Consider the following 16,022-nt stretch of genomic DNA (forward strand, 5'->3'; position numbering starts at 1 on the left):
TCAAACGAAAAAACATATTCCGATTTTGAAATCACTCCTTAGATATAGTTTATGAATTATTATCTTTATTGTGTCTAATTAAAATATTATTGTAATAATACTAATTAATTTCATGTCTATTTTTATATTAGTTATCTTTAAAATTTAAAAATTAGTTATTCTTAAAATATTGATAAAAATATGTATTTTAAATCTTTTAAATTTTTGACAATTTTATATTTTTTATTTACCTAAAACTAATTTTATCAGTCCAATAATTTATCGATTAAACTAATAAACCAATAAATTAATATCCTAATATCAGTTCCATTTTTACAAGAATGAACTACCAACTCGGCCCCTTTTCATTTCTCAGAATGACAACGCGACCCCTCACTATAAAAACGTTTCACTTCAGTCCCTATCTTTTACTTTCGTGACCCAACGCGGTCCCTGTGGGTGTTTTTCCGTCAACTCTGAACGAAAAATGCTGACGTGTCAGGTTCAAAAATGGATAAGGGCCTAATTGTCTCTAAATTTAAATTGGTTAGGGGTTTATTTGTCCCTATTCATTAAATAATATTTTTTAAAATTTTTTATTCATCATATTAATATTCTTTTTTTTAATAAATTATTGAATATATGGTATAATAAGTACAAACTAATTAATAAATTATTCAAATTTAAAAATATCATTTGTTATAAATAATTCTCAAATATAATTTATATATATATAAATAATAAATATTAAAATTCGGTTAATACATTAATAATAATAATCCTATGATATACTATTAATATTATGATCTAAATAATTTTCACAATAAAATAAAAACTAATGAATACATTATTTGATATATAGTAAAAACTTTTTGAGTAATAACAAATTTAATTTTTTTTATCTTTTTAAACTAAATTAATAATTCTATTTGATATCTTGGCACTAAAATACACTATGAATAGGCTACTAATAGTCTAATACTAAATGAAATAAAACATAATATATATATTATAGAGACCATTTATAAACTCAGCAAACTCAAAATAACAATAATATTATTAATCTATGAATAATATTTTGAGTAAAATATATGTAACATTTAATTAAATTTTAATATACATAAAATTTAGTTAATCCATATTATTCTTATATTGATAAATCTTTATGGATCTATACCTTATGAGAATATGTATTATTCATAATATATATATATATATATATATATATATATATATATATAGATATATATATATATTATGTTTTATTTTATTTAGTATTAGTAGCCTCCTCATGGTGTATTTTAGTGCAAAGATATTAAATAGAATTATTAATTTAGTTTTAAACCGAGAAAAACTCAAAAAAAATTTATTATATATCAAATAATGTGTTTATTATTTTTTATTTTATTGTGAGAATTATCTAAATTATAATACTAATATTATATTATAAGATTATTATTATTAATGTATTAACTGTATTTTAATATTTATTATTTATATATTTAAAAATTATATTTAAAAATTATTTATTTAGTTTTATAATAAATAATATTTTTAAATTTAAATAATTTATTAATTAATTTGTACTTATTACATCATATATTCAATAATTTATTAAAAAAAGAATATTAATATAATAAATAAATTTTTTTAAATAATATCATTTAAAGAATAAAAACAAATAAATTTTTAATCAATTTAAATTTAAAGATAATTAGGCCTTTATCCATTTTTGAATTTGATAGGTTAGTATTTTTCGTTTAAAGTTAACGAACAAAGAAGTAAAAGACAAAGTCAATGAGTAATAGTTCAAATGGCATAATCTCTCCATACTCAATTAAGAGGTTGCGAGTTCACGTCTCCTATCTTTCGTTAAAAGAAAAAAAAAAAAAAAGTAAAAGACCAAGACCGTAGTGCATTATTTTTATGGTGACCGATCGCATTGTCATTTTACGAAATGTAGAGAGGGTTGGTAGTTTACTCTTTTTACAACTACATTTGCATGCACAGAGGGAAAACTGGACGCCAAGTCGCCAACCCAAGTCACGCTTTTACGGTAAACGTGGCACCGCGTTTTCTCTCTCCCCCCAGGCCCTCTATCTTCATCGCCGTTTACCATTATACGCATACAGTCTCTCGCCACTGAAACCCCCTTTTTCTCCATTTGCAACGCTTTTTCCTTTTTTTTTTCTCTCTTCCTCAGCGCACGAAACCCCGATTTCGATCAAAACGCTTCGCAAAAAAACATTCGAAATCCAAAGAAGAGAAACTATTCAAAACGCGAAATCCCATCAACAACACTGTTTTGAGTTTTCATTAGATGGATTTAACTCGCCATGAATCACTTACCACGATTTTTAGGCCGTAGGAATAATAATAAGAAGCAAGACGGCATGGGCGTGGATCCCAAGAAGGCCCGAATGTCGAAGCCACGTCTCGAGCGCCGCAACGCCGCCAAGCACTTCGATTACGACGCCGGCTCATCGTCTTCGTCGTTCGATGACTACTCCACTTCCTCCTCTTCCGGCGGCGGCGTTTCGGTGCTCTACACGCGCTCGATGGAGTTCTACGATCACAAGAGCTTCAGAATCGAGGGCGTCGAGGGCGAGTTCGACCGGATTTGTCAGAGCCTCGGCCTCTCTGGCCCAGAGGACTTCGCAATTCCCGCGGCGGCTTGGGAGGCCATGAAGGTTCGGTCTTCTTCGGATATTCTTCCGAGGTTGAAGCTTCGCGACTTGGATGAAGTCAAGGAGAGTGAAGAAATTGGGATGAAGGAAGGTCAATTTGGGGATAGTTCCCAACCTAAGGCTCCTAATCCGGTTTCGGTTTCTGATCAATGCGTTCAAGAGATTGCTTGCAGAAGTTGCTTCACTCTCGGTGGTTGCGTTGGCGGAGATGATGGAGTTGAAGTTGGGGATAATTGCGAGGATAGCGTTCCGGTCTGGGCTTCTGATGAATCTGTAAAAGACGGCGGTGATCGCGGAAACTACAACACTACTGTAACTGCTGATAGTGGCCGCAGCAGTGGCAGTGGCAGTGGCGGAGGTATCAAGGGCTTTCGGCCCCCTATGCTGAAACCAGCGCCGGGGAGTAGGGTTTCGGTTGTGGACAACGCGTCCTTCACATGGGACCTGTTGAGGGATTTTGCTCCACAAGGTGAAGGGAAGGAGAATTTCGTGGAATTCAGTGATTCAGATGATGATCATCGAGGATTGCATGGTGAATTAGAGAATAGAGAAAAAGAGGAAGAGGAAGAGGAAGGAGGTAGAGGGGGTGATGGGAAGAAAGAAGAAGAAGAGAATGCATTGAGATTCGCAGAGATTGTTGCGGAGCTTACTGGGTCATGTTCTTTCACAACTTCGAATGGAGATGATTCTTCTAGCACTACCACGGATCCTAGGTCCAATAATATATCTCCTAATGGAAGATTTAAGCGTATTATTACCCACTGGCAGAAGGGTGATCTTTTGGGTCGCGGTTCCTTTGGGTCTGTCTACGAAGGAATTGCAGGGTGAGTGTTCTCAACTCTTAATCATATTAATTGGTTTATCATTATCTGTTTCTGTTTTTACCACAATAACAACCTTATCTATAATCTGTTGTGAAGAGTTGTGCTATGTTTCCCTTCAATGGAATAGTTAGTTAGGATTCCAGGGAATATATTTTTATCAAAATTTTAGATTTGTAAACCTTTTTACTGCTTTACGATTTGCTCTAGTATGCGACCTTCATATTGAAGTTTTAATATAATGTTAATATGTTATCCATTTAGAATGTTATAAGTAATTTCTATTATCCATCTATTGCTCATCCTGAATAGGAAATTTACAAGAATGATGACACTGGTTGAACTGTCACATAGTTGTAAATTTAGTATAGTTAAATTAATGCGCTGAACATAGGTGACTTCAATGCCAGCAAAAAGTTTAATGGTTTGCCTCTTATGTATTTAAAACCATAGGTATGGGAAACTATTGAAAATATAAAAGTACTGTTTAATCAGATTGACAAAATTTCTTGAAAGGCATTCATCCTACGAGCTTATTGTGATTTGTGAGGAATAAATATAATGTAATGAGTTTTCACATGCTTCATCTTTTGATTTTGTTTATGTATAGAGCTCTTAAAATAAATGGAGTCTTTTTTTTGCACAAATTCTAAGTTACATAAGTGCTACTTACATGATTTTCATACCTTCTGATTATCAATGTAGGGATGGGTTCTTCTTTGCTGTAAAAGAAGTTTCACTGCTTGATCAAGGGAATCAGGGAAAGCAAAGTGTCTATCAATTGGAACAGGTACAATAGGCTTGCTCTCTCTCTATTTCTTTATCATTTTTGTTTTTATGGTTTTCTGTTCCACCTCATGCCTTATGGAATTCATTAATGCAAAATAAAAAATTAAAAAAGATGCGAAAGTTTTCTAACCTAGTTTGTCTACTGTCACTAATATTTGTCCTGCTATATTTTTCCCCTCATTGTGCTCTTTCTTCCTCTGTCCCAGGAGATTGCACTTTTGAGTCAGTTTCAACATGAGAATATAGTTCAATACTATGGTACAGAAATGGTACTTCTCTTTCTATGGTTTCTTTTTCCTTCTGTTTCTTTATATGTTCAATTTGTTATTTCGTTGTGTACCATTATTGAATCCATGTTGAACATTTTAATTACAGATTGTTATGAAAATATAATAACTTAGTCTTACTTGTAAATCATTTTAACTGTATGCTTGCAAGTATAGTGGAAAAATTGCTGCTAGGGTGAGAATTAGTTTATATTCTGGACAATGCTTTCCCCTCGAGTAAACATATGGGTCTATTATGTTATGTCATGATAGGCCATGAGTTTTACTCTTCACAAGGATCCACAATACTGAAATTAGGGGTGGAGGATGGTATCATTCTCATACCATTTTGAGATTTTGGAGTTTAGAAAGAGAAGGATAAAAGAGAGAATATAGTTGATGAACAGATTGATATGAATAAAAAATTTGATGTCACCGGATGTTTTAAAGTAGATACTAGATAGCATTTAATCCCTAGTTATAATAGTACTATTAAGAAGGTGAGCCTTGGAACAATGCTTGAGTTGTCTCTAACCTCAAGGTCACAGGTTCATGTTATGTAATCAACCATTGATACTTTTATTAGGTTATGCTACCTATGTTACACTGTTTGGGTGCTGCCCTTTCTATAATGGTACTATTATGGAAATAATCATGAAAGAAAAATAAATATCAATACTAATCAATCTTAAGAGATCATATATGATATTCCTTGATTTTTAAGGTATGCTGGTTGAAAAACTATATAGATAACTAGGATCCCAATACCATCAATTGGTTTCATGAGTAAAGCTTTAGTTATCATTCTGGCTGTTGTCAAATTCAGATTCTGAGTTCATCAGTTATGGACAAGTCTAGCTAAATCTTCACTGTCCTATTGTATATTGATCTTTTTGTTTTCGTTAGCTTGTATTGTCACCCTATAACTACAGTCTTGGTTATATTGTAGTTTGTACCTCAATTTGCATGCCATTTATTGCAGGATGACTCAAAGCTGTATATCTTTCTTGAGCTTGTAACCAAAGGTTCTCTTGCAAGCCTCTACCATAGGTATACCCTTCGAGATTCCCAAGTATCTGCATATACCAGACAGATTCTGCACGGCCTAAAGTATCTTCATGATAGAAATGTCATCCACAGGTGATCCCAGAATTTATTTTATTTATTTTTTTTGTGGTGTAAATAACTTTAGTGTAAGGTAGTCTTGGCCAAGAGTCATGAGTCATGTTTGTGGTCATTGACTTCCTTGCTTCAAAGAATCTTGTACTTTTGCTTGCTGGTCAAAAGTGCAATATAAATATTCTTTTATTGTTATTGTTATTGTTGTATTTGTGTTTCTTTTTCTTCTTGTTATTGTTGATCACTTACTCTGGACTACAAATTGTTCCATATATTAAGCCAAACTAGAGAGGAAGATGAAAGTTTTATGCGGTAGAAAATGTTTTTCTCATTGAGTTGTGCTTGCTATCCTTTCATTTCCCTAGACAAAAATACCCTTATATGCTAATATGCATTATACTATTTTTGGAGGACTAGTGCTTTTACAATAATTGATTACTTCAAACTTTTCTTGAGTATTTATTTCTTAAAAAGGCAAAATCCTTTCCATCAATGTAGACTAGGTCAAGGTTAACAAATTTGAGGGATTCACTAAATGCAGAAGCCTTGAGCTGATGATGTAGAGTATAAAGAACATTTCCACTTGTCATTGAAACTTGAAACTGCCTAACATAAAAGTCATGTGAAAGGAGTTCCATTTTTTGAAAATTTGATGAGTACTTGAGTAGAGTTGTATCATTGGGTTAAACCCAATTTCTTTAACATCTTGATTGTGTTTGTGTCATTTATGTCCTCTTTGTAAGTGTAACTTAATCATTTTCCTCTGAATCAAAGGGATATTAAATGTGCAAATATATTGGTGGATGCAAATGGATCTGTCAAGCTTGCCGATTTTGGATTGGCAAAGGTTACCTTTTCAGTTGATGCTCCTCTCTTCCTTTTCTTTTTCTTTTAGTACTTTTTCTTTCAGATATCTGAACAATTTTCATTTCCAAATTATTTATGTTTTCTAAAGCTGTTTTGTGCCTCGTGTTTAGGCAACCAAATTGAATGATGTTAAATCAATGAAGGGAACAGCATTTTGGATGGCCCCAGAGGTTTGCCTTTAATCTTGTCTAATGACACCTTTTGAATGAAAGTAACGTGTCATACAACTATCATAAGCTAGGTGGACTTAACATGTTATTGGAGTATATCCTTGCTTTGCTCATATGTGAATTTTCAATGGTCTTCATCTAATTAAACTTTTGTGAACATGATGTCTAATATGATGACATGATTTTTTGCATTACATATGACACTTGTATTATCACATAAGATAGGGATCTTGGAGTACCTTAGTAAGTAGTTCTCAAGTTGATTTTTGATCCATAGGACTTGTTTGCAACAACTTGTGGTAGCTACATACTTTGCTTTAGCAGTTGATAGTGCAACAGCATTTTGCTTATTGTTTCTGCAAGTAATAAGACAATTTACAAAGAAACATCAACTTCCACTAGTGCTTTTTCTGTCACCCTTATCTCCTGCAAAGTCAATTTCTGTATATCGCATGATCTTAGTACATGTATCTTTTTTATACCATAGACCAAGATCGGTAGTATCTTTCAAATATCTCAAAATCCTTTTAACAAAAATAAAATGAGATTGTTTAGGATTTGATTGAAATTTAAAACAAATACCGACACTTATCTTGATATTGTAAAGGAAGATGACAATACGGTTAAATAGAGTGGGTTATGATCAACGACTTTCTAGAATTAGTAAGCTGTTAGCTAGTGGTTAGTTGCTAATCAGCTCTGTGTATTGGTGGTCTAGTGTGCTATGTATACTAGTGTATCAATAATTTAAGTATACTAATGTGCTATGTATTGGTGGTCTAGTATGCTATGTAATGGTGATCAACTACTTTATGTCCACTTTTTATATATTAAATATATGCTAAAACATAATAAAAATAGAATTAGTTGTCATGGCAAGCTTTTTATAAGTTAGCTAAAATGTCTTGGGTTCAAGTCATTGAAATAACAATAATTTTTTTAATAGATTATACTTAATGAAGGGTATTTTAGGAAAGAAAGTTGGACACCAAACTACTCCAATATCCTCTTTATATAATATATATAAAAGAAAAAGATAAAAGATAAAAGATAAAAGAAGAAGAAGATAGAAGATAATAGAAGACGAAGATAGATACTGCACTACTATTGTGATTAATACACAGATTGTAAACACAATACTCAAGTGATATTGAATGTTCATACTCTTCGCTTTTCACTCATCTTCCTTGCGCTCTTTCTTCTACCAGCTCGGTTGCTTTTAGTTCTTCGTGTTCAAACAGATCATTCAAGGTCTGTTATTGGTTCCATCTCAAGCTCTTCCATGGTATGAAGAGCCTCAATTTTTCTTTTTTGTTCTTGATACTAAACCTATGTCCCTCACTCTTGTTGATTCCTCTGCCAAAACATCCATTGCTCCTATCAGTGAGAAATTGGACGATAACAGTTTCTCAACATGGCAACATCATGTTTTCTTACTTTTCAAACTGTTAACATGGAGAAACACACTTATCCATCCAAGATTCGTCCACAGTTTTCTACAGATGCCGAAAAGGTAGCAAATACTGGATCTGCTACCTTTAAGGAGCGGAAACAACATGATCTCACACTCATGAAAACACTATAAATTATTCTTATTAAAATTGCTTCAAGAAAGAAGTTATGAAAACATTTTACAGCTTCTGAAATTATTGTTTCAAGATATATCACAAATATGAACTATCTTAGATTTTGTTTGTAAATCTGGTGCATGATGAAACTATGTTTAACATATATTACAAACAAACTTAAAAGACTATTGAGGTATGAAGAGTTCACAAAAAATGAAGAATGATGAAGAACTCATGTTTCAACTTTGAAAACAAGTCAGCAGTAATTCGTTTTTTAATGGATCTTTATGTTCTTCATAGGGTCCTTCATCTTGTATTTAGAGTGTTCCTTGGTAAAAGGGATGTTGGAAATCCTTTCTTCATAACGGACAGCTTGATTTTTTAAATTGTGCAAGTAGTACAAGCTTCTTTTTGGCTGGTATAGTCCTTTTAGCAAATATGGTAGTCCTTTCTGTACATGTAGAAGATGAGTAAGAAATAATTTCTTTTCAGTGTTTTAGCTCACTGAGCAAGTTCATACTTTGGAGCCAAAATATATCTGTTGAATTTAAATGCTTTTCTGAGGTCTAGTTGTGTCCTTGTATCCTGCATCTGAGGTCTAGAAATCATGCTTTTGTAGCCTTTGAGATGTGTATTGAAGTGAGATTTATGTTCTTTTGTTCATTAATTACACCATTTTCAAGTCTTATACATTTCTGATTTGCAATTAATTACTTAAGAGATTGAGCGGATCATTAGAAATGAATTGATGAAATTTTAAATTTATATTTGTCATTTGTTAATCATCAAAATTCAAAACATAATTTGAGATTCGGAACTAACAAGAATATGATTGTTTCAAATGGAAATCCTACTATACAATGTCGAACATGGACGTTGACTTATTTTGCACTTATTGAAAGGGTTATTAGAAAGTTAGAATTATGGAACGATGGAGCATAGCATCAAGATCTTGTTATATTACAAATTTACAAGGTTTTGCACATATAGAAAAGCATCTATTCACATTGACTGTAAGTTTTCTCCAGTTGATTTAGTAACATCAGGGCTATTCTGGACAGTCCTAGACTATTACCGAATTTCACATTTTTCTGTTTTTCTATTTGTATTTGTTTTTTTTTTTTTTTTTTTTTTGTGTTTTGTTTAGTTTCTTGTTTTAAATTCATATTAAGTCTTGACCATTGTGATGAATTAATGGACATAGTTCATGGCAGTGGTTCTGTATTTATGTTTCTTTTTCAAGAATTCTTTTCTGTTTGTAATTTGATAGGAACTGAGGTCTAGCAGAATTAGGGATTTTATTGATTGACTAGGGATTGTGATCTTATTGAAGTATACTGTTGGAACCAACTCTGGAGAGAATTTCCCTCTCCTGAACTAACAAACTGAACAGATTTTTCTCTAACTGACTAAAAGTAACTAATCCTTAGTATTTATAGGCAGCAGCTAGGTCTAGCCCTACTACTCATAAACCTGCTAAACTAGCTTAAAAGGAACAAACAACTTGTTTCTATCATAATTAATAGTGTTTGTGCCTCATCACATAGAGATAAGGCCTATATATCCTTTGGGAGCCTGGACATCCTTTATCTCATGAGTTAGCTTTTAGGGTTGAGTTAAGATTACTCAATTCTAATATGGTATCAAAACTTATTCTATGTTTGTTATTGAGCTTCCAGTAGATGCCCAAAGTCTTGGAAACTTCATGCTTCAGATTTATAGTCTTGAGCATGAGAGGGTGTGTTTAGAGTTTCCATTTGCCTAAAGATAATATGTAGGTAGCCTTTATAAGATCTTGGATATCCTTCACGCCTTGAGCTATCTTTTAGGGTTGAATTCGATCCACTCAATTCTAATTTAAAGTCATTTATTTTGCCTTTGGGAATAGAAACCTTGAACATATTGGGCAAGCCTCCAAAGTAGAGGGGACAAAAATCCTGCTCTTTCAGATGTTCATTAGTGGTTTATTCTCTTTCATTAGATGGCTATTGATTATTGTTGTAATATGCAGGTTGTGAAAGGAAAAGCCCGAGGTTATGGGCTTCCAGCTGATATATGGAGTTTGGGGTGCACTGTGTTGGAGATGTTGACGGGGAAAATCCCATATTCTCACTTGGAATGCGTATGTATCCTATTATGATTACCACTTTCATTCCCGTCACGGTTTCCAAATTCAATGGGTATACATATAACCCAACATTGTTTTTCTTCTTGCTTTCCCCCTTTCTCTCAATGGAACTACCGAAGTTTTCACAACCTGATTTTAGGTTTAAATTCCTGTTCTTTTACCTGTAACAATTTCACAGTAAAATTGCATTGCTGGTGGTTAACTTTTGAGATTTGAATATTTGACGAATCTTGTCGCAATAGATGCAGGCACTGTTTAGAATTGGAAAAGGTGAACCACCTCCGGTACCTGATTCTCTTTCAAGAGATGCAAATGATTTCATCCTGCAGTGCCTAAAAGTGAATCCTGATGATCGTCCCACGGCTACTCAACTCTTAACCCATTCATTTGTCCAACGGTCACTTTCTCAGTCATCTGGCTCTGCATCTCCTTTCATTCCTAGAAGACGGGGTTAAACCTGTGATGTCCAACTATGAAAAATACTGAAGGTAAAGATTGTTAGATCAGATCTTATTTTTCTAATTTGTATCCCCCCTTGTTCTTTTCTTTTTTGTTTTCAATAACACTTGAATTCATGTTGAAAACTATTCTGATGGATATCCGTCCTTTCAAGAACTTCGATTCATTACTCATGATTTATTTACTTATTTTATTTTAAGGATGGGGCAGTAAACCATGTTCTAAAAGATTTTACTCCTGACAATAAAAATCTTGAAAGATTGAAACAACAAATTAAAAGACCCCACGAAGATAGTAAAGTTTAACAAAATAATCCACTCACGTTTCTTTGAATAGAAAATACTGACATGTCATCATACATGTTTGCCATGCCAGCATTTTCTGTTAATGGAAATATGGCAAGCCAATGGCTAGTCCATTGTGTCTAACTTTTCCATCATTGGTAGTTTGTCTAATATTTCCATCTTTTGAGGTCCTTTTCGTTGGTGTCAGAAGCTTTCAGAGTCCATTTTGATGGTTTCCTGAAGGATGGGGACAATGTGAAGATCCTTGAAATTTTAGTCTGTGTCTAATCAGATGCACATATGATCGCAAAAGCCTTGTATTAAGTTGTGTGGGGGACCAAGCTTGGTATCATTATTTGCACCAAATCATCTTTCTGAAAAATAATTTCGGAAATGGAATAAAGTCTTTCTAACTTGTCTTCTGTGGAATTCCCAACATCAAAGCTGCATTGTTGCATATTACTGCAGCATAGGTCGATGTCATCTTCTCCATTGTTCTATTCTATTCTCTTTTTCTCTTGGTGACAGATCTGTCCTCCATTGGATTTTAAATATCTCCAATGTTCAGTCTTCATGTTGCTGGAGTTGGCGTAGGATGCATTGTAGTAGAAACTGATGATCGGTTGTGCTGTTCAGAGTTTGTTTACTTGTAACTTCAACCATTATTTTAAGCACCCTTGTGGATCTAACCTTCATATAGCTCTCCAGAGAAATATCAATTTGGGTATCATTTTTTGAGAATTATGCTCCACATGTGTGTAACTAATTAATCGATGATCATTTATATACGTCGAGCCGTACCCAGGTGTTCCTATTTATTAGTTAACAGGTGGGAGAGCTTGAAGGCTAAACTTCTGGGAGGTGTGAGTAATTTGTAAAAGTGTTGACCTATTATTTGTACATAGTCATTACCTTCCATTAACGAGCTTTTCTATAATGTATACATATAAATTCTCAATATTGTTCTAATTCTCAACATATTGTATGCAGTTGTTTCTTCTCTTCTATCTTAGCTTCTCTGATGCTTATTTATGTAATTGCCAATTATTATAGCTGGTATTTAATAGCATGAACTGAGTGGTGGATGGTGTGGAAGATTTAAATATCAACCAATCGTGATATTTGTATCTCACGGAGCAGAATACTTGTATCATGATATTCCTTAGTTTATTAATTAGGTAATTGATGTTTGTCTCTCACACCATAGTTTATAAATTGTGAACTATTATTGATGGTGACACTAAACTAATTGAAGTAAAAAATATTAATATTAAACCATAGCTGAGTCATTAATTAACATGATTTTGTTATGACTAACCAATAACTAGCTTGTCATGTGATGGTTACACTATGTTAGCGGTACACAAAAGATTAATTATCAAATTATTCATTCATATAGAAAATATGTTATAATATAAAATATATATTGAAAATGAGTTAAATAATATATATATATTGGATTTTAGTGGCTAATTTTTTTTGTGTATTTTTGTAGGTATAATGATATATTAGAGGCCGTAACTATGTAATATTACAAAATAGACTCGGTTACAGGTAGTTTATTGAAATTAGTTAACGGTGCACGAGGGAGCTTGAATAGTGCATACACATTCTCCTGAAATACGTGAACTGAAAATATTTGTCTAAGTCTTATGACTTTGTATGCAGTCGAGTTTATTAGTATTTCAATTCAAGTCATTCTTCGCGAGTTAAAACAACTTTTAAGGTCACTGAAAAGAATATAACTTCTCAAGAATAAGAGTTGTTTCAACGAATTGTGAAGGATCATTTATTCATTTTTAAAACAAGGTTTTACTAGAAGATTTTTCAGGTCTTTAATAGACTTCAGATCAGTTGAAATAATTTTTGAGATATCTACAAAACTTGAACAAATTAAGATCTTTTAGAAGAAAATAAACACAATGCAAAAGATAAAAGATAAGACTTAAGATGTACTTAGCAATATAAGAAAAGTTATGAGTTCTATTAATAAAATAAGTGTCTACTGATAATTCTTTCCATCAAGTCTTCCCAGGCTATAGCTTTGACTTACACTGAACTGAAATTCAATATAAGAAATTTAGATATTATTTTCTCAAGCTATTTTAGGCAACAATTTTGACTCAACCTGAACCACAACCTAATCTAAGGACCTTTAATATTCTATTGACCTTTCCAAAAAAGACTTGCATTAGATCCCACCAACTTAAGAACATTAAATATTATTTTCTCTAGTCTTCTTAAGATTGTGAAGTGACTTAGACTACCTCCTCATCAATTTAAGAATCTTAGATATTCCTTCCTCAAGCCTTCTTAGGCTAAGAAGTCACTTGGATTGAATATCTTATGAACCTAAAAAATTTAGATATTCTCTAACCTTCTTAAACAAGACTCTTATTAGACCATGGCTAAACCTAAGAACTTTAGATTTTCTTTTTCTTAAACCTTTTCAAGGCTAGAAATCACTAACAGATCAGGTTATAATGAAAAATTGTTGAGTTTAAGAACAAGAGTGATAACCAAGATGATAAAGAATTCACGAACTTTACAACGTAGTTGCGAACCCTTTTCTTGGTGCTCTAAGACTGTTCAAGAATGTTATAGATGAACACAAACTAGTTTAGGTTTACCAGAATGCAATTTGATCTAAGATGTGAACATACAAATCGTTTAAATTACAATTTGAAAAAAAAAAAATCTTCATAGAAGAATGAATAAGAAATACATTTAATTTGTCAAAATGATGGTGAATGTCAAAATGCTTTTTGTATGTGTCGCCCCCTTTTCCACTTTTTGGTAGCTTCATAGTATGCTTTAAGCAAATGAGAGAGGAGGCTTCTCCGAACAGTTTGTTTTGTTGAGCACCCTGAAATTTAAGCGTTAGAACCAAAACATATAGTTTCATTAATGTCTTTCTGGGGTAACTAGTGGCTCACCTTCAAAAGATTTGCAATTGGGAATGAGAAAATTGTGTTTTTAAAGTGTGCTATAATGCTTTCAAGGTAGCATGACTACTTCTGAGGTAGTCTTGTTTACTCAATTTGGCTTCTGATATGTCCTTTGATATTTAGACTTTCTCATATTTAGAAGACACCTAGATTACTTATTTTACTTAAGGAAAATTTCTTTAGTACATTTGATACTTGAACAAATGTTCGATAGCACTTTAATGGAATTATTAAATTATATGAGGAGTTATTAATCATGAAACTACATTCTGAGATATTGTGGAGCTAACAATCTCCCTCTTTTTGATGATGATAGAACACGTATAACTTTAAATATTTCATTAATTCTCATATGTACCTATGACAAAAACTACAACAAGAACAACCATACAACTCATATCTCATATATCAGATCATAAGATATACACGATAAACCATGATATGCAAGTAGAGCAAATCAAAACAAAGAAATGGTCAAATTTTTTCCTATTCACATGTCTTCCCCTGATTTCTAGAACCCATCTGAGGTGGACATGTTAGACTTGGAGTTCATGGTGTTTGAGAGGATGAAGGGTTTTATCTGATCTTTCTATGGCCTATCTCCCAATTCTCTAAACTTTTGCTTTACTCCCCCCTTTCCCCTTTTATCATCGGAGAAAAAAGAATATCACAGACCATCTCCTGCATTGTGTTCGAGAACATTAAGGATTTGAGAGAGCCCAAGAGCACTTGAATATAAACCAAACGTACTAGACTGCCAAAAGCGTACTAACTTTTCAGGATTCTCTACATGGAACTACCATAAATGTTTAGTTCCCACATGTCCTAATGATCTAAATATTCGAGTAAGGTTCTTCCTTCTTAAAATAGACTTGGACTAATTGTTGTTGATAATCCTAATACAAAGAGCCTAGTAAGCCAAGAGAGCCTCCTAGGCTCCTACAAGCAATCAGACCCAAGTCGGGTCACTTAGACCCAATCTGAAGCTCCCCACTATTGCAAATCCTGCTCATACAAGAGGGTAACCTCTACCATGTGAAACTACCTCTTGCATTAGGGGGATACTATTATATGACTTGGGGAAAATATTCTCCACTCTAAAATGACCTGTTGCCTCAGATAATCAACAAATACCTATATACCTCAAATAATTTGATTCAATTTTGACACATACTCCCCAAAAATACCTGCTATCTATGGCATTAGAGTCCACTGCAGGTACTTCTCAACCGTCATCTCAAGAGTATGTGAAGAAGCTTCTAGGAGCTTCAGTCTACGTTTTTTCCGAGCCCAATCTTTGCCAATAGTTCTGGTAAGAAAATTGAAACATTGATGTCATTGTTGGGGACTAAGAGATCAACCATCATACACAGGTAACACCCTAATTATCCTAAGTCTTACCTCTTGCCGTAAATCAAAGGATAACTAAGTGGCACGACAGTTCTAAGGCTTATACGATAAATAATAATACAAGAAGCCCGATGGAGAATTATAACTCAAAAACAGAAACAGAAAAGCGCAAACATTCACACGATAACTAAAAGCGTAAAGGATAAGAAACAGGTACAAGATAACCGAATATATGTTGATATATAAGCATATTAGTCATAGAGTACTAGCCGTAGCTCGCAGAGTTTAGACTGACTAGATATATACAGATATAACAGAATTTTACAAAGGTACAAACATAAACAACCTGTCTCTCAAGTTTAGTCTCTAAGGCATCAAAGTAATAAGGATACAAAAGTGAGAGTACTACAACAAAATATCCAAAATAAACCTAAAAGAATGATAAAGATCCTCCGCTCTATTACCGTCTCGCAATTCACCAAGGTGGGTGACGACCTGCATCTAAAAAAAATAACAAAATATGGTATGAGAACCGGAGGTTCTCAGCATGGTAACAGTGTCCAAAATGTAAGATATAAGGTTTTGGG

The 16,022-nt window shown here is 33.0% G+C and overlaps 1 protein-coding gene across 14 annotated transcripts; it reads left to right on the forward strand.

Moving 5' to 3' along the window:
* Nucleotides 1–1,853: 1,853 nt before the first annotated feature.
* On the forward strand, nt 1,854–12,142 carry LOC112784393 (mitogen-activated protein kinase kinase kinase 1). Of its 14 annotated transcripts, none has more exons than XM_072231585.1 (9): nt 1,854–3,490; nt 4,193–4,277; nt 4,483–4,545; nt 5,525–5,682; nt 6,436–6,508; nt 6,639–6,698; nt 10,278–10,388; nt 10,643–10,882; nt 11,666–12,142. In XM_072231585.1, the coding sequence occupies exons 1-8, from the start codon at nt 2,316–2,318 to the stop codon at nt 10,847–10,849; spliced, it is 1,932 nt and encodes a 643-aa protein (XP_072087686.1). In that variant the 5' UTR covers nt 1,854–2,315; the 3' UTR covers nt 10,850–10,882; nt 11,666–12,142. The 14 variants fall into 14 exon arrangements, with proteins under 14 accessions (XP_072087686.1, XP_025683361.1, XP_025683357.1 ...); XM_025827572.3 differs by having other exon boundaries at nt 1,927–3,490; nt 6,436–6,520; nt 10,637–10,882; nt 11,346–12,142; XM_025827573.3 differs by having other exon boundaries at nt 1,927–3,490; nt 6,436–6,520; nt 10,637–10,882; nt 11,349–12,142.
* The last annotated feature ends 3,880 nt before the right edge of the window (nt 12,143–16,022 follow it).

Source organism: Arachis hypogaea, chromosome 20, assembly GCF_003086295.3.
Source record: "Arachis hypogaea cultivar Tifrunner chromosome 20, arahy.Tifrunner.gnm2.J5K5, whole genome shotgun sequence".
NCBI classification, from domain to species: domain Eukaryota; kingdom Viridiplantae; phylum Streptophyta; class Magnoliopsida; order Fabales; family Fabaceae; genus Arachis; species Arachis hypogaea.